We start from the raw sequence: 21,421 nt of genomic DNA, 5'->3' as shown, positions 1-21,421 counted from the left end.
ATATGGTTGCTGCTCTTGATATTTATATATTTTGTGACATTTGTAGAGTTATTTATTGAAGTATATGGTTTAGCATGAATGGTACAGTTTATAATGGTATGGGTGGAAATGGAGGGATATCTCGTAAAAGAGGAGGACAGTTATTTAAAAGAAATAACAGAATTTTCAAAATGATGATCGCATTTAGAGAGACGCTAAATCAGTATCGTTCACCTTGCCTTGACTCAATTCTTCTTCAAGGGCCTGAAGCAAAGCTTCATCATCATCGTCTCGAAGTGGTTTAACAGGGCCTGGGCTCGTTTTTCGTAATGTTGGCAAGACAACCGGTCCAGCTGGCAATACTCGCACAGGTGCCATTTCATCGGACATGGCAGCTTTACTCTTTTCGATGGCTGCCTTCTCTTCCTCTGTTAACACTCGCTCAGCGGCGGGCCGAAGAAAGTCAATCAACTTTTCATCATCCACGTGGCGAACAAAGTCCTCATATTGCTGTGGCGCAACCAAATATATAGAGACCCGAAGGTGAAACCCATCAGTACTCTTGCAGTGTGTCACGTTGACTGTAAAAATAAACTACTTACGCCTCTGTATTCACCGCCGACGAAGATCTGCGGTACTTCTTTGATTCCGTCCTCCGAGCCATTGCATTTTCTCATGTATTGCAACGCCGCTTCACTGGCAGCCACATCAATCATGTCGTAATTGATCTGACGCGAGTTCAGCAGTTGCTTGATATGTTCCTGATTCTTTTTGGTCTAAAGGATGCACATTAAAATTATCAATAGCATAAAATCGGGATGGCTTAACGTCGATGAACTTACAACAGGGTTGCCACTGACGCTGGAAAAGTAAACTTGCACTTTCTTGTTATCAAGAGGAATAAGAATCGGTGCATATTCGTCCGTCATTTTCAAAGCTTTCTTTGGCTGGGTTGCAGTTTGTGTTTTGCGAAGACGGGATAACGGCTGAGGGGCAGGCCATGACACAGCTTCTGTAGGCAAATAGCGCGATGTCCATCCTTGGCGTTTTTGGTCCTGGGCTTTTTTCAGTTGGGAAATTTGCGCCACGTGGTTTTCTTGCAGATCAGACAGTTCGTTCTCATGCGACTGCTGAAGGTTTTCAATTTGTACAGTGTGATCATGCTCGGCTTGCTCGAATTCATGCAAAATACGTTCAATTTCATCATCCAATCGTACGCCAGGTTCGTTCTGCATCTTTTTCTCAGTCTCGCTCAAGCGTTGCTGAAGCTCATCCATGTCCCGTTTGTGCCTCTGCTTCAACGTCAATATACTGCTTGTCTGAGACGTTTTAAGTTTGCGCATCTCCTCTGTATGCGTATCCTGCAGCTGTTCTAGCGCATCTTGCTGTTCTTTCAGTAGTCGATCCTTCTCTGCCAAAGCTTCTTCATGCCGACGTAGCATCTCCTCGGTAGCCTTTTTCTGTGCCTAATAATAATGCCAAGTTTGCTTAAAAACGAGTTGTCTTTTTTTTTCAGCTTCTAAAATTTCGCAAATTTTACCTCCAGTTGCTGATTCAGATCATTGATTTTCTGTAGAGATAAGCTACCATCAATGTCGGGCCCTTCAGCGCCGCTCTGTATCTTGGAGCGTAACACCTCCAGTTCGTTCTCTTTCGAAGCCAATTGATTCATCGCTTCTTCATTCTGGAAAACAAGTCATGTCAGTTCATATCTCCCGTTGGTGGTAGTCATTCATGAGAAAAAAAAAGACACGCTTGAAGCGAAATGTAACAATGAGGGCCGTTGAATGAGCGAAAAGATATGGGCCAATATAAATATGGGAAATCAGGGGGACCAAAGGAGGGGTGGAGGAATCATTGGCGGAATTTTTACCTGAGATTTGAGTTGCTCCAGCTGAGCCGCCACTTCTTCCAATGCAGGTCCTTTTCCTTTGACTGTTTCAAGTTCTTTTCTTTGTTCTTCCAATTCGCGCTCTTTTTCTAACAACATGCGTTCTTTTTCTTCAAGAGATTGACGTCTACCTTCTTCGTCCGTTTGAACTGTGATACTCGGTACATTTTCTAATCGTTTCCTTAGATTTTCCAACTCCTTTTCCTGCTCTCTTAATTTCTCTTCTTTTTCTTGAAGCAGGTGTTCTTTCTCTTCCTGAAGATCGCTGAAGTCTGTATAGGTCGTTGATTGGGAAATCGGTGGCGTAGGTCCTGCTTCAACCACCGTCGGTTGCTGGGCAAGTTGCAGTTTCAACTGTTCTAGCTCCGCCTTCTGTTGAGCTATTAACTGTAGGTTTTCGTCGTTCTGAAAATAGAATTGGTTTTTTTTTGTTTCGTTATTAAAAAGGTTGCCATCCCAACCTCTAAGTTGAAAAGACGAAATTGCAAACTTTTTAAACTTACCTTGATTTTAAGTTCATCAAATTCCTCCCTCATCTGCGCAATGGGGGACTTTCTGGTCGATGCTGCGCTGGCATTCCGAGAATGGGTAGTGAGCTTGGTGGTGCTGCGAACTGACGCAGCAATACTGGTTGGTCTAGAAGGGTGAGGGGAAGTGGGTCGGCTGACAGGGCTATTAGCCCGATTAGCGAAGGAATTCCGAGGGGTTGTTTTCCCTTGTTTAGATAAACTGGCGGTTTCGAAGGAGGAACGTGGCGAAGGAGTCGTTCTTCTCGATGCTATCGTTCCAGCAGTAGGCGTAGGCGATGTTTTGGCCGATTTCAGTTTTGAACCTCGTTTGGAGTTCCGCAAAGGATCGGTTAATGTTCTGGAGACAGGTGTTTCCTCCGGACTAAGAAATGCTGCCTTCTTCTCTTTTTTCCGTGGTCCAAGGCAAACCATGTTCATGAATAACAAGGAGGAAAAGAAAGTAAAAGAATAATAAAATGAGGAAAGTGAGAAATAACCTGAAAATTAAAATAAGAAACCAATTAACCAATGTAACAAACATAAACTGGCTTCCTTTTGGGGATTGACACAGCATGGTGACAAAAGGAGGGAACACCATTTATGGAATATATTGATACTCCGCACATCTCCAAGCCACACAGCCGAAAACAACATCTCTGAACTTTTGACTGGCCCGGTATCTTTTTTTTTTTTTTTTTCCCGCTTCCAACTTGAACATATCCATTCGCCATGCCGACCATTAACATTGATAAGCAACGACTTTTCGAAGCGCTCGAGAGAGAATATAGTAAAGTGTCCCTTTGCTTTTTGTCTTTTGCTTTTCCGTCATTTTTCTGCGCAGACTGAATTAAGTAATTGTGCCGTTAGCCTCTGAGGAATTCAATGAACTCTGTTTCCGTTTCGGTATTGAACTTGAAGAGGACGTAAGATGCAGACTGTGAATATTAAACAAACATATGAGGCAACTCACAGTATTTGTATAGACTTCTGAACGCGAAATGGCGGAACGTGGAAATGCCAAGTCCACCGAAACTTTGCCCGAAAGACCTTTGCTTAAAATCGATATTCCTGCCAACAGGTAAGGTCATCATTGTCTGTTAAGGTGAACTTTTTTTTTAGGACTGTTGGACTCAAATGGGGTGTTCGTTGTACTAGATACGATTTGCTTTGCGAGGAAGGTTTGAAGCGTGCCTTGCGCGTGTTTGAAGGCAAGGACCAGCCTCCCGTGTACAAGGTTGTGAAGCCTGCAGATGGCAAGTTACAGCGCATTGTGCTTACTCCAGAGGTATGGAAATCAATATGAGATGACTGTTCAAATCCAAGTATCCTTAACTTGTCATACTATAGACCGCGAATATCCGTCCCTACATTGTCGGTGCCATTCTTCGCAACATTACCTTCACCCAAGAGCGTTACGACAGCTTCATCGATCTCCAAGACAAACTTCACAACAATATTTGCCGGTATGACATGGCTCGCTTCTCCGAGAAAAAAAAAAGGGATGGACTGGCTGATATGAGACACATGTAGTAAGAGAACCCTTGCTTCCATGGGTACTCACGATCTCGACACCATTCAAGGTCCTTTCACCTATGAAGCTCTGCCTCCTCAGGATATCAAATTCATTCCTTTGAATAAGACCGAGATGATGGATGGCAACCAATTGATGGAGCATTATACGGTATGTCGAAAGGACTACGATATATATTGTCTGATGCTCATGCACGTCTATTTCGTTTTTCTTGCTTGGTAAAATATTAGCCTGACAAGAACTTGGGTAAATTTTTGCATATTATTCGCGACTCGCCTGTCTATCCTGTGGTCTTTGATGCGAACCGCGTCGTTTGCTCTTTGCCTCCTATTATCAACTCTGATCACTCCAAGATCTCATTGAACACCAAGAATGTGATGATCGAAATCACTGCCACCGATGAGCATAAGGCCAACATTGCTTTGAATACTTTAGTTGCCATGTTCTCCGAATACTGTGCTGAACCTTTCACGTATGTCGATTTTTGAGGCAGTATAGTGGATTTGTCTTTTTCGTTACTTATATTCGTTTCTGTAGTGTTGAACCCATGGAGATCGTCTATCCTGACGGCACTTCTAGAATTACGCCTCCTATTCAACCCCGTGACGCCAGCGCCAAGGTGGATTATATTAACGCATGTACTGCTTTGGAATTGTCGGGTGATGAGGTGTGCGATTTATTGAAAAAGATGACACTGGACGCCAAGGTCAATCCCGATGACAACAACGAAGTATTGGTCAAGGTACCACCTACTCGCTGGGATATTTTGCACGCTTGTGATATCATGGAGGATGTCGCTATCGCTTATGGTTACGATAATTTGCCGCGTAAGATGCCCGGTGTCAACACGGTTGCTTCGGCGTTGCCTGTCAGCAAACTGAGCGATCATGCTCGCCGGGAAATTGCTTTGGCTGGATTTACCGAAGTTGCACCCCTCATTCTTTGTTCGCATGACGAAAACTTCAAATTCTTGAACCGTGTCGACGATAACAAGACCGCGATCAAGTTGGCCAACCCCAAGACGGTTGAGTACCAAGTGGTGCGTACGTCGCTTCTTCCTGGTGTGTTGAAAACAGTGAGCTGGAATAAGAAGCTGGCTTTGCCCATCAAGGTGTTCGAAGTTTCCGATGTTGGTTTCAAGGATGAATCTCGTGAACGTAGAGCAAGAAACGAACGACATGTTTGCGCCACCTATACCTCCAAGACTTCAGGTTTCGAGGTGATTCACGGTTTGCTCGATCGTTTAATGACCATGTTCAGCACATCCTTGGTACGCAAGGATAGCAATGATCTTGGTTACTGGATTCAAGAATCAGACAGTAAGTTGATGAGCGTGATTTTCGATTACTAGCAGTCTTTAGGAGCGTGTCCGAACCTAACCTATTCAATTAGATGCTACATATTTCCCCGGTCGCTCTGCTAATATTCATCTGAGATACATTGACCCCGAGACTAACGAACGTAAGCAAGCAATGATCGGATCGTTTGGCGTTCTTCATCCTACTGTGTTGGCCAATTTTGAATTACCGTATCCCACTACAGCATTGGAATTCAACTTGGAACCTTTTGTGTAATGTAAAAAAATATGCATTTTTATCACTCATCCATTTAGTATCTCAAATCTACTAGAAAAGAAAAGAATCCTACGGATAATATCCCAAATATATGATATTATTTCGGTAAAAAATTGACAAGGATAAATGTAATAAAAGCAGAAAAAAGTTACATCCTTGCAGAGAAGCACAAGTTAAATGGATCGTGCATCCATTGTATGATAAGGTTTGCGAATCTCCGCATTAGAGGGAATTTAAAGCGACGACAAAAACTTAATTAGCTTTTTGCAAGCGCGATTAAAATCTTCGTTTATCGCGATGCCGCAACCCAAGAAGCATCTCTCGCGAAGAGAGCGTAAAGCAGTAGCTGAAGGTGATACTTCGCTTGCCAATTTCCACAAAGAAAAAAAGGAAAAAAAGAATGCCCCGCCTCCACCTCGCATTATCGATTGGGCTGCCATGAACCCAAAAACTTCACATTACGAGTACAGTACTGAAATTCAAGGGCCACAATGCTTTCTCATCTCTAACTTGCAAACCAATTTATAGATTTGGAGGTCCCATTGGTGCAGCAGCCATGGTCATCTTTCTGCCTGCATTAGTGCTGTTATTCGCTTTTGGTTGTGACCAAACCGGTTATATGCCTTTCGAACGTTTTTATGCTGGTTTAGGTGCTGTGGCATCTGGCCAACTGAGCTTTGGTAACTTGGTGGAATATGTCAAAGCTTGGAAACCTATGTCACTGCTGTGGTATTTTTGCTTCATCGCGCAGCTTGTGACCTTTACTATCGCCATGCCCGGTACCAACGTTGAGGGCACCCAATTGCGTGACGGCACGCGTCTTTCCTATCGTATCAATGGTAGGTTTTGATTTTTTTTTTTTTCATGAAACAAAATATAATTGACACATCTGCTCATCTTTTGTAATTTTTCAACAGCACTTCAAACCTTACAAACGACGACGACCATGTTGATCATGTCGAATCGTGGACACGGTTGGAGTATGCCTCTGTGGGTCCAAGCTAATTTTGCTCAGTTGGCCGTGGCTTCCGTGATCTTTTCATTTTTCATTTCGATCACAATGTATATTTGCAGTTTCCTCGGCGCTCCACGATTGCTTGCACTGGGTGGCAATACAGGCAATATGATCTACGATGTAAGTCAACGCTCATTTTCTGTGAAGAGCATCCCACATATGGGATCTTAACAAATACTGCAAATGTGAATAGTTCATGATTGGTCGCGAACTGAATCCACGCATTGGCGATTTTGATTTGAAATTTTTCACGGAATTACGCCCGGGTTTGATTGGATGGCTTTTCCTGGATGGATGTATGGCAGTGAAACAGTGGGTGTCTCTGGGACGGATCACCAACAGTATGGTTTTGGTCTTGGTATTCCAGGCGTGGTACGTTTTAGATGCTTTATGGAACGAGGTAAAGTCGTAGCTACCAAACGGTGACAGAAAAAGCCGGGAGCATATCCGTTACTGATCCTCCTTGCCAATAGTCTTCTATTTTGACTACCATGGACATTACGACTGGTAAGCAACAGTGCATTATCGGTGACTTTGATGATGGTGAAATTCATTTGCATGGAAACGATAGATGGTTTCGGCTTTATGCTGGCTTTCGGTAACTTGTGCTGGGTTCCCATGATGTACAGTCTTCAAACACGTTATTTGTCGGATTTCCCTGTCGATCTGACCTATATCCAAATGGCAGTCATCATCGCTTTGCAACTGGGTGGGTACTACATTTTCCGCTCAGCCAACAAGCAGAAAGACGTTTTCCGCAAGAATCCAGAGGATGAACGAGTGCGTCATTTGTCTTACATCGAAACACAAGCTGGCACACGCTTGCTCACTTCGGGATGGTGGGGCAAAGCAAGGCACATCAATTATTTGGGCGATTGGCTCATGTCCGTGGCTTGGTGTCTTCCTTGTGGGTTCAAGTCCATTATTCCGTACTTTTACTGTATCTATTTTGCCATCCTTTTGATTCATCGCGAACGTCGCGATGACGAGAAATGTCGAAAGAAGTATGGCGAGGATTGGGAGACTTACTGTAACAAAGTGAAATACAGGATTATCCCTGGTGTTTATTAATCTTTCTCACTCCTAATGGAAATGAATGATGGTTACTTGTTCTATTTTTATCTGTCCTTATAACTTGTATTTTTACCAATCTTGCCATAACATTTTGATGCTTAATGAAGCAGGTCACCAATAAAATTTTAGGCTTTACAGTTCATACATTTACGATATCATACTGATTGTCTTGGCGTACCCATGATACGCAGCTTCATCAAATGCCGAATGGCTTTTTCTGCCCATCATTTACAGTTAGTCCAATGTGTTCCGGTGAGTGGAGCGATTACAGAGTTGATCAAAACCCCGAATTCCGCCTTCATTTCCTGCAATCTAAACCATCAGCGGAATCGCTTTTTTTTGTTTCTTCTTTTTTGGCAGGATCATGAACGTCTAATCCATTTTGCGACAAGTCCAGTAACATCAAGATCATCGATCGTCCAACGAAAGCGAACAATCATGCTCAATCCACACGCGTCCGAGTTCAAACCGCCAGCACCTTCATCAGCATCATCGTCAAGGCCAGCAAACCCCGCACCCAACTCTCTCAAAGACAAGAAGCACCAGAATAAGAAATCACAACGAAAAGATGCCACCGGTATCCCGAAACCGGTGAAATCAGGGAAAAAAGGAAAAGGTAAATCGGCGCAGGACACAGTTGCGAGCGATGCTTCCAGCAGTAAGCAGAAGCCACGTGATGCGCATTCCAATCGCAAACGTAAATCAGCAAAAGCACCGTCCAAAGAGGTGCAAGCATCCTCATCGCAGCCAGATCTTATGGAACCAGTCAAATTCTTGGCGATTGAGGAACCCATCGATCCTGTTATGATTGTCGATGGAGAAGAAACCGAGGTAGTTCACGGATATGAGCGATATATCGACTGTGTAAGTAGGAAATTCCCTCGCTATGGAAACGATATGGAAAAAAGAAACTCATGCCAAGAAATTATATACAGATACAACGTTCATTGGCGGCCTTTGAGGTGATGACTGTGGTGGGGATGGATCAAGCCGTGGTCGATGTGGTATCCTTAATTACTATTTTGCAACACCGCGGCATAGGCGATCTTGAAGGTGAGTGACACGAAAAGGCACGGAAAACGGGAAACGCGATAAACATGCGTAAAAAATTTGACTGACTAACCATTCCGATACGGTCGCATCATTATCCCTTTCTCCTGGTTGTCCTTGCCTCCTCAAAAGAGGTGGAAACATTCACCACCGATCAGGGTCGAGGTTTAATCAGCTGTGTTCAAGTTAAAGTTCACAGGTCCATATAAACCTTCTCTTTTATCTTTCATCATTGGTTCATTTCTCATCTCAAATATTCTGCTTTTTCTTTCCATCCTTTAATAACAAACCCAAAAAAATAGAAGGAAATCCGCACTATAAATCAACCTGAATAAAAATTGGTGCGGCGCAAAGCAACTCCACTTTTTCCCGTTTTATTATTGGTGGTAAACTTTCTCTTTCTGCTTTTTCTTTTCAATGACATTCACTTTCAGGTCAAGCAATGCAGCTAACCACCATGGTGACACGGAAATGACACAAGTAGTGGATATCGACGCATACATCGCTTCGCTTGATAGTCGTAATAGCGTGCATACCATCTCTTCATCAGAAACTAGCGGCGACGAAAGCAGTATATCCGACGACAGCGTTGATTACGCCCTTCATTCACAACAACCACAACGTGTTTTATTCGATCGAGATCACCATATGAACAACATAGACGACGGGGTATATCGTGAAGGCAGCGATGATTATGACATGATGCACAGTCAACCGTTTCAGGAAGATGAAGCTCATGAGCGTTTGGTATCTGATGTGGGTCATATGGATTTTGAAGAGAATTTATCAAAGGTAAATACGAGTTGGAATGATTGTATACTCTGATTAATAATGCTTTATTTAAACCATGATTAGCCAGAACAATCATCGTCAAAACGAAAGTTTCTATGTATTGGTTTTTTCGCATTGATTTTGCTTTTATGGTTCATTTGGACTGTTATCGCGAGTACTTTGAGTCCCGGTAGGGTTGGTTCATCACTTAATCGTAAACTTTACTGACGTAAAAGGCTTCTCTTCAATCTCTAGTATCTGAATCCTCGGATGACAATTTGCCAAAACACATTGATTTCCCTGATTTATACAATGATTCCTTCATACCAAAACGGCCATCCGTGGTTTGGGTTGAAAACGGTCCGTGTAACATTATCGTTCCTGCTTAAGATGAGCTATTAAATGATCTGTAGGTCCAAGGGACGGTATGTTTACCTATCGACATACGGAGACGAATGATATCATGTTACAATCTGTCGATGACGGAAAGCCACAAGTCTATGTACAAGCAAAGGACATGGTTAGTTGATCAATGGTGTATGTCCTTGTGACTCTCTGGCTTATATTTAATGCTGTAGCACGTTGGAAATGGTTTGCTCGAGTTTGATTCCTTCCAAATTTCGTCAGATGCCGGTTTTCTGATGCTTTTTACCAATCACACAAATGTAAATATGGCCATCAACGTAATTTACCTACTCCTCGCTCACCTTGCATAGCAATGGCGCTATTCATCCAAAACAAACGTTTATATCTATAATTTGAAAGACAAGACCATCGTGCCTTTAGATAATAATTCCACCATCAACGGTAATCCTCGGATATCCTATGCCGCCTGGAGCCCAAAAGGTCATCAAGTAGTAAGTAGCCAGTAGCCAAAGTAAAGGTAAAAACCACAAACGGATCCGCTCATTGCTATGTCTCCAGGCGTATGTAATGGACAACGACTTGTATGTCAGTGATCTTAAGGAGCAACGACGTCTCACCTACGATGGATCAGCTACTGTTTTCAATGGTGTCCCTGATTGGGTATACGAAGGTAAGTTCAATACATCATCACAGTCCCCAAACACGTATTAATTTTTGAGGATTCAGAGGAAGTATTCGGTCAGCATCCGACATTGTGGTGGTCGCCCGATGCAACTCACATAGCCTATCTGAAATTCAATGAAACCGAAGTGCCGGAAATGCGACTGTCGTTCTACACACTCGAAAACAGTACTTATCCCAGCGACAGTACTCTCAGATATCCCAAGGTCAGTGCTATAAAAATGCAATAAGGGGTCACAAAAAAAAATAAACAAAGATAAGGGTTGATTGGAGGAAGGCGTTGATTCCTAATACCATTGTTTAGGCTGGTGCGCCAAACCCTGTTGTATCACTTCATGTGCATTCCCTATTAAGCAATGCATCGGTCTCCCTAACAACAAATAACACAGCCGCAAAGAATGGGCTCTTTGAAGACAAGGATCGATTGATTGCGGACGTGATATGGGCGACGGAAGACCATTCCCATCTGATTTTCAAGCAAATCAATCGCGTCCAAGATCATCAGATAACAAGCTTAGTATCCATTTCCACCAAACTGAATGAGACAACAGTCAAAGTTATTCGCGATGAGAAACCGGCCGACGAAGGATGGTTGGATATTGCTCAAACCATGGTGTATATTCGTGGCAATAATGAAAAAGGCAACAACATTATTCAATATCTTGATCTTATGGACGATCCAAAAGGGTATACGCATCTGGCGATTATTGACGTTGGTCGCGATTCGAAGCCGACTTGGTTGACCAATGGTGCCTGGGAAGTTATTGCAGGCTCAGTAGTCGTTGACAAGCAAAGGCAGCTCGTGTAAGTATATATTATTTATCCTATTTCTTTTACTTTTTTGGCATCCATTGTCCAATGATTGACAGTAACATACTATTCATATTTCTAGCCATTATTTGTCGACGGAACGCTCTCCTTTGGAACGTCACTTATACACCGTCTCATTGAGATCCGATCAAGCCCCAAGCGACACAAAAGCATGTAGAACATGCCCAGACGATCCAGAACAGCATGCCTATTATGATGTTTCATTTTCGCCTTCTTCAGGGTACTTTGTGCTTCGATACGAAGGTCCGGAAGTTCCCTTCACTGTTATTCGAAAGGTGGACAACGCCACGTTCGAAAGCGTCCTAGAAGATAATGCTGAACTGAAGAAGTTGTTGAGTCACTACGAACTTCCGAAAAAGCGTTTCTCCACTGTCAAAAGTGGTGGGGTTGGTAAGTGCTGCTTCTTTGAAGAAAATGATCTCCATTTTATATTCACAACTGAACCATTACCTAGAAATGACGGCGTGCGAGACAATCCCTCCTTATTTTGATATTACGCAGAAATACCCTGTGTTATTTTTTGTTTATGGTGGCCCTGGATCGCAAACAGCAACTTATCAGTTCGACTTGAGTTGGCATACTTTCCTTGCCAGCAAGCTACAATATATTATTGTCACTGTCGACGGTCGCGGCACAGGTTTTAGAGGTCGCGGGTATCGTGTAGCAGTCCGAAAACGGTTAGGCGAATTGGAAACCATCGATCAGATCAACGCCGCCAGACATTGGGCCAACCTGGATTATGTAGACCCGTCGCGCATTGCCATTTGGGGCTGGTCCTACGGTGGTTATTTGACGAGTAAAGTGATCGAAGCCAACTCGGGTGTATTCGCTGCCGGATTAGCGGTTGCACCGGTGACGGATTGGCGACTGTATGATTCTGTGTATACCGAACGTTATATGCTGACACCCGAACTCAACCCTCAAGGCTATGAAATGAGCGCCGTGAACAATATGACTGGCTTCCAAAACAGCCATTATCTGCTTGTGCACGGTACAGGCGACGATAATGTTCATTTTCAACATTCTATCATGCTTGTCGATAAGTTGACCATGGCCTCCGTATACAACTATCGAGTACAATTTTACCCCGATAACAATCACGCTATCAAATACCACAACGCTAATGCTAATCTATATCATCTATTGACCGAGTATCTCTGGGAAAGGTAACATCCCTTTTCTTTTCCCCTTGTTTTATGTGAAAACTGACGAATCTGATGTAGTTTCGGTGGAAAAGAGTATATGCACATCCGTTTAGAATCTCATGGACGATTTTCCGGTCCGATCGCTGGTGATGGTCATCACTGAGAAACATATTGTCTTTCAAGGCTCCAGAAATAAAGGCCGTCTTTAATTTGCTCTTCGATTAAAAATAGTTTTCAGTCATTTACCATGTGTGCGAAGAAAAAATACACTTTTTCGGAAAGTAAACGTCCACTGGTGACAATACAGGTCATGTTGTATGAAAATAAAACGTTCAACCCCCGGTGGAAAAATCAGCTCACCTAATGACAAGGACTAGCTTGGTGTTATATAAAACGAGTTTCGTTTTCGCTGACAGATCAGACGTCAAGGACGTCTCGCAGAACAAGGCCTGGCAGGTTCGAATAAAAAAACAGAACCCACTAAATGCTCGCCTTTGCTTTACTTCTTATTCGCAATTGCTTCAAATCACTGATTTAGGAGATACAAAACATTGAACTCTCGCACAGAGTATTAGCTCGAATGCCTCTGGAAAAGTGAGAAAAAGTAGGGGCGATGTAATTGGAAAAAGAGGTGATTGCCGCTGTGTCTATTTGTCGTCTTATTCTTCTGAGCTTAATCCAACTGAGCAGTTTTTGTCAGTCGTTAGGAGTCAATTCAAACGAAGCGAGCTACTGTACTGCAAACTGTGATACTGATGACAAGAATCGGTGAGGCTTCTAATAGCTCGAGGCTGAGTGATTCGAAGGGCTGTTGATTCTGACGAATGCTTGAACAAGTGTCGTACTGGGCTAGCTCTGATTTATCACATTCACATAGTCAAAAAAATTATTTCAAGAGGCAATGTCATCCACAGTAGACTATTCCACATTTGGGGTGCTGTGCTTTGCAAGCTTCAATACCGCGCAAACTGATCTCCTTGAAAAAAGCGGGTGTCGTCGCTGATCAAGGGAGCGTCGTCAGCCCCCTTTTCTGAGTTGACCCTAAGAATGGCACGGAAAATATTTTTCAATAATATCTGCCAGAGCAATCTGCATAGAGGAGCGCAATGTAGAGCATGAGCAGCGTCAAGCAGAGAGAAAGCAAGGTGAGTGCTGCCACGAGAAATATGGTGGTAGAGAAAACCCAAAATGGGAAAAATGCATCGTCGATCGTTTTTGTTTGGGTCGGTTTCACTTGTTGGCCACTAAAAATTTTATTTCGTTGTCATGACATAATCTTTATGCATTAAAAATGATACCAGCTTTTTCCAACCTTGTTTTACACGTCTTTCTATTCTGTTATTTTATCCATAATACAGTCATGAATTATTCTAGCACCAACGATACATATGACATTGTGGCTGATCGCACGCAGTCCAACTCCAGCCCCACAGATGAGTTTCGCCAGATGCCAGTTCGGTCTATCTCGGATAACCAAGAACAAGGCAGCGACGCCAACGTTGCTGGCGATGTATTGGGCGGTAACCCATTCAGAGACGAGCATTCAAATAAGGAGCCTGCCACTTGGTCCGAAACCATCTCCAGTATGGCTAAAACTGGTATGTGTTACTGTTGATGTGATGGTTTTTACGCATCTAAATGATGGTTGGTAACGCTTTCTCCAGCGGTTCGTCAAGGATCGGCTATCGTAAGCGATGCGGATAAAGCACTTGATAAGCTCGCCACCAAGCTCAATACGATGATGCAACCGGAGGATGAAGAAACAAAGCAAAAACGAGACCGTGAAGCTGCCGAGCGCCATCAAGAAGAAGAGAAAAAGGCAGCTGAGGCTCAAAGCGTCGATGTACAAAAGTGTCCCGAATATGAACCTTCTGAAGGACGCTATGACCAAGTACAAGAAGAAATGACGAAACAAGACAAGGCCATGATGAGTCCTGTTGGTTCTCGCAGCTTACCGCCTAAATCTGCAAAGGCATCCGATGCGGTGATGGAAGTCAGCCCGTTTGGTTCGGATGCCGGTTACGATGCTGTGCAAAGCCGAGTTCCCACCAAGGAAGAATATCAAGCATTCAAGGTGCAAGCGGAACCACCGATTTCCGATGCCACTCACGACATGCCAAAAGCAAATTATACCAGTAACTCTGACAACAGCAACCGCTTCTCGACTGACACAAATCTGCCACCATCAAATCCATCGGAGGAAGAAGCCATTATGCGTAAGAAGTACCATGTCGTAGATCATAAGAAGCACCATGGTCAATCTGAGAACGATGTTCCCGAAGACGTGGACGGAAAACAAGCACGCTTTGATAGTGATTTCGAAAACTGGCGTCCCCCACGAGACACATCATAATCGCCTTCCACCCCACTGACCAATTACACCAAAAAGCAACCCCCCAAAAAGGATATAAATAAAAATAAATACATCTCTTTTCTCCACTGTATCGGATGCATTGTTTTTTTATGATGTACATTTGGTTTTGGCGTATATGAGGATGTGCTCTTTTTTAAATTTCGTGTTCGGCTAAAAGCATGTTGGGGATACCGTCTTTGATATTGTATACATGTTGGCAGTTGGGGCATACCATGCGTCCTTGTTGCACGTGGGTCTAGTACACGTAAAATAAATATTAGGAATTGATTGTACTCTCTTGACCCATTGCCAAAGCATGTCATCCTACCTCTAAAAGTACACTATGCAATGCCTTGAGGAATTCTTCGTTTTCTAAAGCGTTTTCGGGAATCTGAGCAGGCAATGTTGCGATACCAAGCTAATACGGTAAATTTCAGATGAATATGTAATCAGCGAATAACGAACGTTTTCAAGCATACCTGCACAGCAGTTTGAAGCAAAGCATCCCATTCGATCTTGTCGAGCATGTTTGCCAGAAATTCAGGATTATAGTCAGCTTCGATGAGTTCTACTTGTGCGTCTTCAAAACGAAGGGGAAAATTGTTTGTATTGCAATTCTTAACGTGGCATTGCAGCATGTTATGGGTAATAAGTCTCATGGTGAAAAAGGCGTATACTGAGCAAGAAATGAAAAGCGTTCAGAAAATGATGAACAGGAATTTCCCAGAGTGAAAAATCGGCTAAGCCACCCTTTCACCGTCATTCGCAGATTTCGGTCCCTTGTAGGCAGTGTTCTCCAATAAACCGAAAAAGGCGACAAGAACAATCTGCTTAAAGGCCCAGAGTCAACTCCCGTCCTTTGTCGGTTCTAGATATCGAGATCACTGGAAACTTATTATTATTTTTTGATAAGTTCCAATAATTTATTGTTGAGGATGCGTTACATCGTCTATGGAAAAGAGGCGATATTACAGTAATACCTGAACTATTCCTCATACTGTAGCTTAAAACTTTTATTATCCAATAAGGAAGCAGGAAAAGATGCCGTGTGTCTTTTTCTTATCTCATATGCATGTTATTCATTGATATCATAGGCGAAACGTGGCATTATCGCATGAAGCAGCTGCTTGAAGTAGGTCTCAGATAGGTCAGAGATCCATCGATTGAGATGTCTTTATTCAAATGTTCTTATATTGGCTGGTGGGGTACACAAATGCACATTGACTTTGGTACAGAAATGATGAATGGCACATTAAACTGGCTTTTCAACTCGTATTCTCATATTAAAGTCATCCTCAAGAAGATGGCGGTTTTTCACTTCTCTTTGATGAACAAAGTCATCAGTTTCAGCGGATTTCCCTATCAGATTACGCAGGTATTATATAAGGCCAGACAATATGAGGAAGACTAACGCACTCCTGCCAATGAAGCACCAAATAAAATATTTTTGTTTCCCTGCAATTTATTTTATTATCATCTCTTCAATTCCCCAGTAAAATGAATCGAAAGATGAAAAAAATTAGTATGCATAATTTTGTCAGGGCGCTGTAGTGAGGGAAGAGGATGGGTGTGACAACCAGTTGATCCATTCTCTCGAGTAATGAGGATAGGCGTTAGACCTACGGCTTTCGTTAAAAGCCGGAGATCAATGTCGTTCTGAACTGGTTGAATTTCCATAACGCGCATCAATGGCCTCGCCAACCAATGAAAAGGGCCAGCACTCAGCGCACTCCAGGTGCACTCCAAGATCAATTACCGTGACGTTACGCTAAAACAACTTGGAAGTGCTGACGCGTCAATTGAGAGAGATCTTTCTTTTCTTTTTGATTACCATCGACTGAATCATCACTGCTGCTGTCGAAGTTTTCAACAGTCTTGTGCAATGAAAAACGGTGTATTTGCCCTACGCGAATATCATTCAACTGCGACGTTCCCGACGCTGTCGCCGAATACCAACGGAAGTTCAATATCGTACTCAGTGACAAACGATTCAGCGACCGTGTCACCTGGTTCGCATGCAAACATTACGAAGGATGCAGAATACGGGGTGTTGCCGGCGATAAAGCCGTCGAGGGCAAAGAAGCTTCTGGCCAGCGTTTTATTAAGGGCAAATCAATCCAGAAGCGCGCTTTGTCCATGTTGGTTTGTTGTCGTCAGTATTGCTGTTTGGTTATTTCGGTAACACACTTTTAACCAGCATGTCGGCGGGCGGCGAAGCTAATGTGCTGCTTACCTCCCTCCCTTACAATAACCGCCCAAGAACCGACGCCATGCGCAAACAAGGACAAAGTAAAAAACATTATAGAGCCCTAATCGGGATGTCCTTATCAGTTAGAATAGCGATAATTGTATGCTTCTTTATTCTTATGATCTGGATTGGACAACATGCAGTTCATCATTATTGGCCAAGGCCAACCGAATGGGCAAGCGGGTTGAAATCAGGCACCGTCTACGCTTCTGCTCATTCGACTACGATGCCACCTATCCTGGTTGAAGTGCAGTATTACGTGAGTGACGAGTTTTTACACCGGATCGTGCGATATTGAGAGGAAGTTAGCGCCGAGTATCGCGTACCACCTGTTGTATTAGTCTTCGGCATATGTGGATGCACGCGGCGAATCTCGAATAAATTCTTCCAAAAGGTCCAAGCCTTTTCCAATTACCATCATATCCATGGGCAGACGACTGTTATATCATCAGGAAAGAATCCATCGCTTCATATCTGGATAAACACCCAACGCATCCGATTGTTGGTCTTGGTGCTTTCTATCGAACAAAAGCAATCATTGGTCGATCATCCTCACCAACACGACCTAACTATCCAACGACTATATGCTATTACAACCAAGTTTATCCAAGCCCCGGAGACGACGGAGGAGTTGACAGGAAACCACCTGTTACGTATGAGGACGTAGAACCATTAGCTCCATACGGTCATCGAGTTGCTCGATAACGATAATGGCGATGACAGCAGTCAAAAGCGGACTAGTGATTACTTGCAGCAATTGTTGACTGTACCCCCGAACGGACAAGCGCCGATGCTTACGCAATGGATTACCACCACTCACGCCGCTGCTACCACTTCAATTTTTGTACAAAGCATATCACCAGCATCACTAGCAGTACTAGTAGTTTCAGCTGGGGAGATTATGCCGTGGTCTCTGACGGGTTGTGACATGTCGATTCTTTATATCCAGCACAGAATCACTGTCAACATCTCATTGTCTCCACTAAATTTGACAGGGCTCTCTGTTTAATTAATACCCATTTTGACGATATAATATGAATATGAATCGGATGAATGAATAAAGGAACCCAATCAACAGTTTCACAATATTTCTGACTCTGTACTTTTCTGATTTTTTTTGTCCATTTCAACAGACTAATTCCTTAGCAAGCTTCTCCGTCTTCATGGCAAGCTGTTCTGTGATTTTTGTAAACGCGATCTCCGGTCACCAAGATGCCCATATTATTAGGATCGGTTTCTTCTTCGAAGCTTGCCGTCTCGTTGCCTTGCTCTGTGTGATCAGTTCTACAACCCATTTTACAAATCATGCATATTATACATTGACTCGTTGCAGCGATAACGTCTGAAAGAATTAAAACCATGGGTAACCGATTCTCAGCAACTTCATCTCCACTTTCAATGAATCAAGTTTTTCTGAGCCAATTGAGCAGCTTCATTATCAGATTATTCAAGCTGCTCATCGAGCTCCAGTTCAAGAGCAAAAACGAGTCCAGTATTGACTTCATCTTCATGACCAGTAAGATACAGACTGGAATCTTCTGCCCCAGAACGTAGTACGTGTTTCTGGACATATTAAACGCAGGAAGAGCGTAGATCAGCGGAACTGGGAACAATAACGGGATTATAAACAATCGGGCTTACTGAATATTTACAGTATACCCATGATTGATATTTGAGGAAGATAGGTTAACATATAAAAACAAAAAATAATGGAATGAGGGAAGGTGGAGTAAAGAGACATTGTAAAATAAATTAAAAGTGCTAGCATTGAATCACTGGAATGTGCGGGACGCACAAACAGAGGAGCGAGAGCGAGACTCCTGGTTTGTGTTTGAATGTTATCGGCAACAAAGGAAGTAGTGTTATCGATAACAAGTAAAATTGTTAACGCGAAGGCTATGGTTGGGTGTCGGTGGTTTAATATTTGGGTGTTCGGTGTGAAGGCTCTGGTTTCCAGTCAATGTTTTCATTTTTGAATGTTACCGGGTTATGGATAATTCATAACAATCAAATATCAATTCGGCCTCTAAGACTGCAGATTCTTCTAAAATCCATGTTCATTACCAGAAAAGAAAACTAACGTCACAGTAAATTGAGCGTACAGTGGTCCTTACGGTCAATAGATATTGTTGTTCCTCGTCTGTCGTGGATGAAGAAAATGATCGTTATGTGGCGGTGGGTCAGGGAGGGCAAGCTCCCCGGAAAAAAGGAAAAGAGACTGAGCTTCATTGAATGTGAAAGATTTATGAGCACATCAACTAAATCTCACCGAAAAATCAACCGAATGGAGGCTTATTGACAAAAGATAGAGTTAAGAGAACACACATCAAAGCGGGACCTTTGGATACACAAATTCGAGTGCGGAGTTTTGAATATTGCAAATGGAATATCCCATTCCCAAACACATCTTTAATCAGCTACTATTCCCACTTCCCTCAGAGCAACATCCCTACTACACATCCAAAGAACCAAACTTTGCGATCTTCAAGATCACACGCGCAACTAGTCTATATAACTAAAATCTTTGGAAAATTAGCAATTTGTAAATCACATGACTTCCACACTAAGCTATCGGAACCTTTTTTGTGCCTTCTCTCTTCAGAACCTCTTATTATTCTTTCTTTTTTTTGTGCCTTCTTTTCTTCTTCAACTACACTAAGCTATCAGAACTTCCTAATATCGTTTTGCAATACACCAAGTCATCAGAATTTAAATTCTTTTGGTTGGTGCCTTTTTTTTGTTCATCTTTGTTGATGCGTTATAGCGTCGTGGATCTGGGACATCGTCAGCTCGAATAATCATTCTGATGTTGGAAGCACCACCATTATCCTCTATGTATTGGGCCATTGTCTTGAAAAGATGGACGAAAGGATTGGTTTCATGCAGTAATTGCTGAAGTACTTCCAAGGTGTCCCGCGCGAGATGGCTTGCAGTTGCATGTCGATTTGATATTTCGTTGTCAGTATCATGGACGTATATTTGTGCAAATGCAGGTCGTTGGCCCTTAGCAGGAAGTAGCGATCCCATCAAGTGGTAATCACTTCCATGAATACGGAAGCAGTAAGCGCCCCGTCTGTCATTCATTACACTTTCGTCTAAATTTACACCAAGAGAAGTAAAACTGAGCGCACTACAATAATCACATGATCTACACCAAGTTATCAGGACCTGTTAAACCTTTTTTTTTTTATCTTTCAACCATGCCTCGCTACCCACCTTCCACGGTAATAGGCGAAACAATCAGCAGCAAGATGCGGTTTGCGCCAGTTGTGGTCAAACAGAGCATCCTTCGTTGTCCAAATAAAATGTGGGTAGAGCTCCTTTTTGAAGAAAGGCTGTTGTCAATGTCGATCTGGGTGTTCTGTAGCATCATTTAGTTTGGTTTTTCTGTTAATTATACTTTTTATGCCCTTTCATTCTCTTCAGTTTTCAATGATCGAGTGATACATGGAGCAGATACGCTTCGATCTATGAATTCATGCATCGCTGGGTGACTATTGTTTCATTCATGGGAAATCCACATATGTTTTGTCTTCGTTTTTTTTTTTCTTTTTTCTTTGGTTTTCTCCTCTATCTTCTGTTTATTGAATAACCCTCACTATCATTGCATCCCCTCGCATCCATCATCCATCATCCAGACTATGGTGTATTTCGCATGTACAGTATCTGTAACCGGTCAAGTCGATTAAATATCAAAAAGGATACGTTTTGTGTGATGTGACTCATCCGTTTTCGACAAGAAAAAACTTACCTGTTCTTTTTTCTCTATCCTTTCTTTAGCTTTTGGATTTCTCTCAGGTTTTCTTTTCGTTCTGGCAAGCCATCCATCCCTCCAAGTCTTTCAACTTTGTTCGCGCATCAAATATAGCCAATCCGGTTTTTGTCGTCAAAGGGCATCGTCAGCGGTGTGACTCTTTTTTTCATCGGGAAGTGCTTACGCGTCCTCCTCAGCTTGGCTTCACCTGCGTTACTTCCCGTGGTATTGTCTTTGATCTTCTTCCCGACCATTTTATTTTTGTAGTTTGTAGTATGTACTTTGTATTTTATTCGATAGGCCTTGTTGCAGTCTTTTCCTCCTTTTTTTTCCCACAGGGTTTTTAGAGGGTTTTTACAGATGCACCTATTGTATTTCGGTCGGGAAGCTCTGGATATCTGCTGCCTCACATAACAAAGGTAAAATATCTTGATGGCATTTGAATCAATCAAAGAGCTTATTAACTCTTTTTTTAAAAAAAATACCCAATAACCTTGGGCGGGACAGGACTGAGGGAGTCAATAAGTGTTGCTGCACACATGTTTGGAAATCATGACTGTACAGTATGCCAGAGTATTGACATTAATATACCAAAGTTCCATCAAGAGTCTCACCCAGGTTATGCCGTATTGCGTTAGGCTTTTGTCTG

General features: G+C 42.7%; 7 protein-coding genes across 7 annotated transcripts; 5 read left to right on the top strand and 2 right to left on the bottom strand.

Annotated features, from left to right (window-relative positions):
- Window positions 1–14: 14 nt before the first annotated feature.
- BYT42DRAFT_641388 (SH3-binding, glutamic acid-rich protein-domain-containing protein) lies at window positions 15–2,905 on the bottom strand. Its single transcript, XM_051572552.1, has 6 exons — window positions 2,374–2,905; window positions 1,853–2,275; window positions 1,520–1,663; window positions 822–1,445; window positions 582–755; window positions 15–489 (listed from the first exon to the last, which is right to left on the bottom strand). The coding sequence occupies exons 1-6, from the start codon at window positions 2,815–2,817 to the stop codon at window positions 184–186; spliced, it is 2,115 nt and encodes a 704-aa protein (XP_051426749.1). The 5' UTR covers window positions 2,818–2,905; the 3' UTR covers window positions 15–183.
- A 155-nt stretch (window positions 2,906–3,060) lies between these two features.
- On the top strand, window positions 3,061–5,651 carry BYT42DRAFT_554409 (beta subunit of phenylalanyl-tRNA synthetase). The gene is made up of 9 exons (XM_051566576.1): window positions 3,061–3,166; window positions 3,247–3,302; window positions 3,363–3,457; window positions 3,535–3,664; window positions 3,727–3,842; window positions 3,910–4,060; window positions 4,141–4,382; window positions 4,448–5,229; window positions 5,303–5,651. The coding sequence occupies exons 1-9, from the start codon at window positions 3,109–3,111 to the stop codon at window positions 5,482–5,484; spliced, it is 1,812 nt and encodes a 603-aa protein (XP_051426748.1). The 5' UTR covers window positions 3,061–3,108; the 3' UTR covers window positions 5,485–5,651.
- A 110-nt stretch (window positions 5,652–5,761) lies between these two features.
- On the top strand, window positions 5,762–7,711 carry BYT42DRAFT_554408 (ergosterol biosynthesis ERG4/ERG24). The gene is made up of 6 exons (XM_051566575.1): window positions 5,762–5,948; window positions 6,013–6,323; window positions 6,402–6,619; window positions 6,693–6,899; window positions 6,973–7,006; window positions 7,071–7,711. The coding sequence occupies exons 1-6, from the start codon at window positions 5,782–5,784 to the stop codon at window positions 7,568–7,570; spliced, it is 1,437 nt and encodes a 478-aa protein (XP_051426747.1). The 5' UTR covers window positions 5,762–5,781; the 3' UTR covers window positions 7,571–7,711.
- Window positions 7,712–7,932: 221 nt separating this feature from the next.
- On the top strand, window positions 7,933–8,775 carry BYT42DRAFT_554406 (uncharacterized protein; the record flags this gene model as incomplete). The annotated part of the gene is made up of 1 exon (XM_051566574.1): window positions 7,933–8,775. A coding segment is annotated over exon 1 (523 nt), but the record flags the coding sequence as incomplete, so codon positions are not given.
- Window positions 8,776–8,936: 161 nt separating this feature from the next.
- BYT42DRAFT_170601 (dipeptidyl peptidase IV N-terminal region-domain-containing protein) lies at window positions 8,937–12,616 on the top strand. Its single transcript, XM_051562362.1, has 12 exons — window positions 8,937–9,415; window positions 9,479–9,584; window positions 9,650–9,754; window positions 9,808–9,914; window positions 9,973–10,059; window positions 10,111–10,251; window positions 10,319–10,430; window positions 10,487–10,647; window positions 10,746–11,245; window positions 11,334–11,662; window positions 11,727–12,438; window positions 12,496–12,616. Exons 1-12 carry the CDS (start codon window positions 9,041–9,043, stop codon window positions 12,578–12,580), a joined length of 2,820 nt encoding a protein of 939 aa, XP_051426745.1. The 5' UTR covers window positions 8,937–9,040; the 3' UTR covers window positions 12,581–12,616.
- Window positions 12,617–13,777: 1,161 nt separating this feature from the next.
- Window positions 13,778–14,770, top strand: BYT42DRAFT_610083 (uncharacterized protein; the record flags this gene model as incomplete). The annotated part of the gene is made up of 2 exons (XM_051571359.1): window positions 13,778–14,015; window positions 14,082–14,770. 2 exons carry the CDS (start codon window positions 13,778–13,780, stop codon window positions 14,768–14,770), a joined length of 927 nt encoding a protein of 308 aa, XP_051426744.1.
- Window positions 14,771–14,924: 154 nt separating this feature from the next.
- On the bottom strand, window positions 14,925–15,429 carry BYT42DRAFT_610082 (uncharacterized protein; the record flags this gene model as incomplete). Its single annotated transcript, XM_051571358.1, has 3 exons — window positions 14,925–15,026; window positions 15,099–15,188; window positions 15,250–15,429. 3 exons carry the CDS (start codon window positions 15,427–15,429, stop codon window positions 14,925–14,927), a joined length of 372 nt encoding a protein of 123 aa, XP_051426743.1.
- Window positions 15,430–21,421: the final 5,992 nt, after the last annotated feature.

Source organism: Radiomyces spectabilis (assembly GCF_025331425.1).
Source record: "Radiomyces spectabilis strain NRRL 2753 chromosome Unknown BYT42scaffold_2, whole genome shotgun sequence".
Classification (NCBI taxonomy): Eukaryota; Fungi; Mucoromycota; class Mucoromycetes; order Mucorales; family Radiomycetaceae; genus Radiomyces; species Radiomyces spectabilis.
The sequence above is the reverse complement of the archived record's forward strand: the minus strand, read 5'-3'. Positions and strand labels throughout refer to the sequence as shown.

Coding starts and splice junctions, on each gene's coding strand:
- BYT42DRAFT_641388 (XM_051572552.1), bottom strand. CDS start 2,817: ATGAACATGGTTTGCCTTGGACCACGGAAAAAAGAGAAGAAGGCAGCA. Junction 1,446..1,519: donor ATCTGAATCAGCAACTGGAG/GTAAAATTTGCG, acceptor CATTATTATTAG/GCACAGAAAAAGGCTACCGA. Junction 756..821: donor GCGTCAGTGGCAACCCTGTT/GTAAGTTCATCG, acceptor TGCATCCTTTAG/ACCAAAAAGAATCAGGAACA.
- BYT42DRAFT_554409 (XM_051566576.1), top strand. CDS start 3,109: ATGCCGACCATTAACATTGATAAGCAACGACTTTTCGAAGCGCTCGAG. Junction 3,458..3,534: donor ATCGATATTCCTGCCAACAG/GTAAGGTCATCA, acceptor TCGTTGTACTAG/ATACGATTTGCTTTGCGAGG. Junction 4,061..4,140: donor AATTGATGGAGCATTATACG/GTATGTCGAAAG, acceptor GTAAAATATTAG/CCTGACAAGAACTTGGGTAA.
- BYT42DRAFT_554408 (XM_051566575.1), top strand. CDS start 5,782: ATGCCGCAACCCAAGAAGCATCTCTCGCGAAGAGAGCGTAAAGCAGTA. Junction 6,324..6,401: donor TCTTTCCTATCGTATCAATG/GTAGGTTTTGAT, acceptor ATTTTTCAACAG/CACTTCAAACCTTACAAACG. Junction 7,007..7,070: donor TACCATGGACATTACGACTG/GTAAGCAACAGT, acceptor TGGAAACGATAG/ATGGTTTCGGCTTTATGCTG.
- BYT42DRAFT_170601 (XM_051562362.1), top strand. CDS start 9,041: ATGACATTCACTTTCAGGTCAAGCAATGCAGCTAACCACCATGGTGAC. Junction 9,585..9,649: donor CGCGAGTACTTTGAGTCCCG/GTAGGGTTGGTT, acceptor TTCAATCTCTAG/TATCTGAATCCTCGGATGAC. Junction 9,755..9,807: donor CGTGGTTTGGGTTGAAAACG/GTCCGTGTAACA, acceptor AATGATCTGTAG/GTCCAAGGGACGGTATGTTT.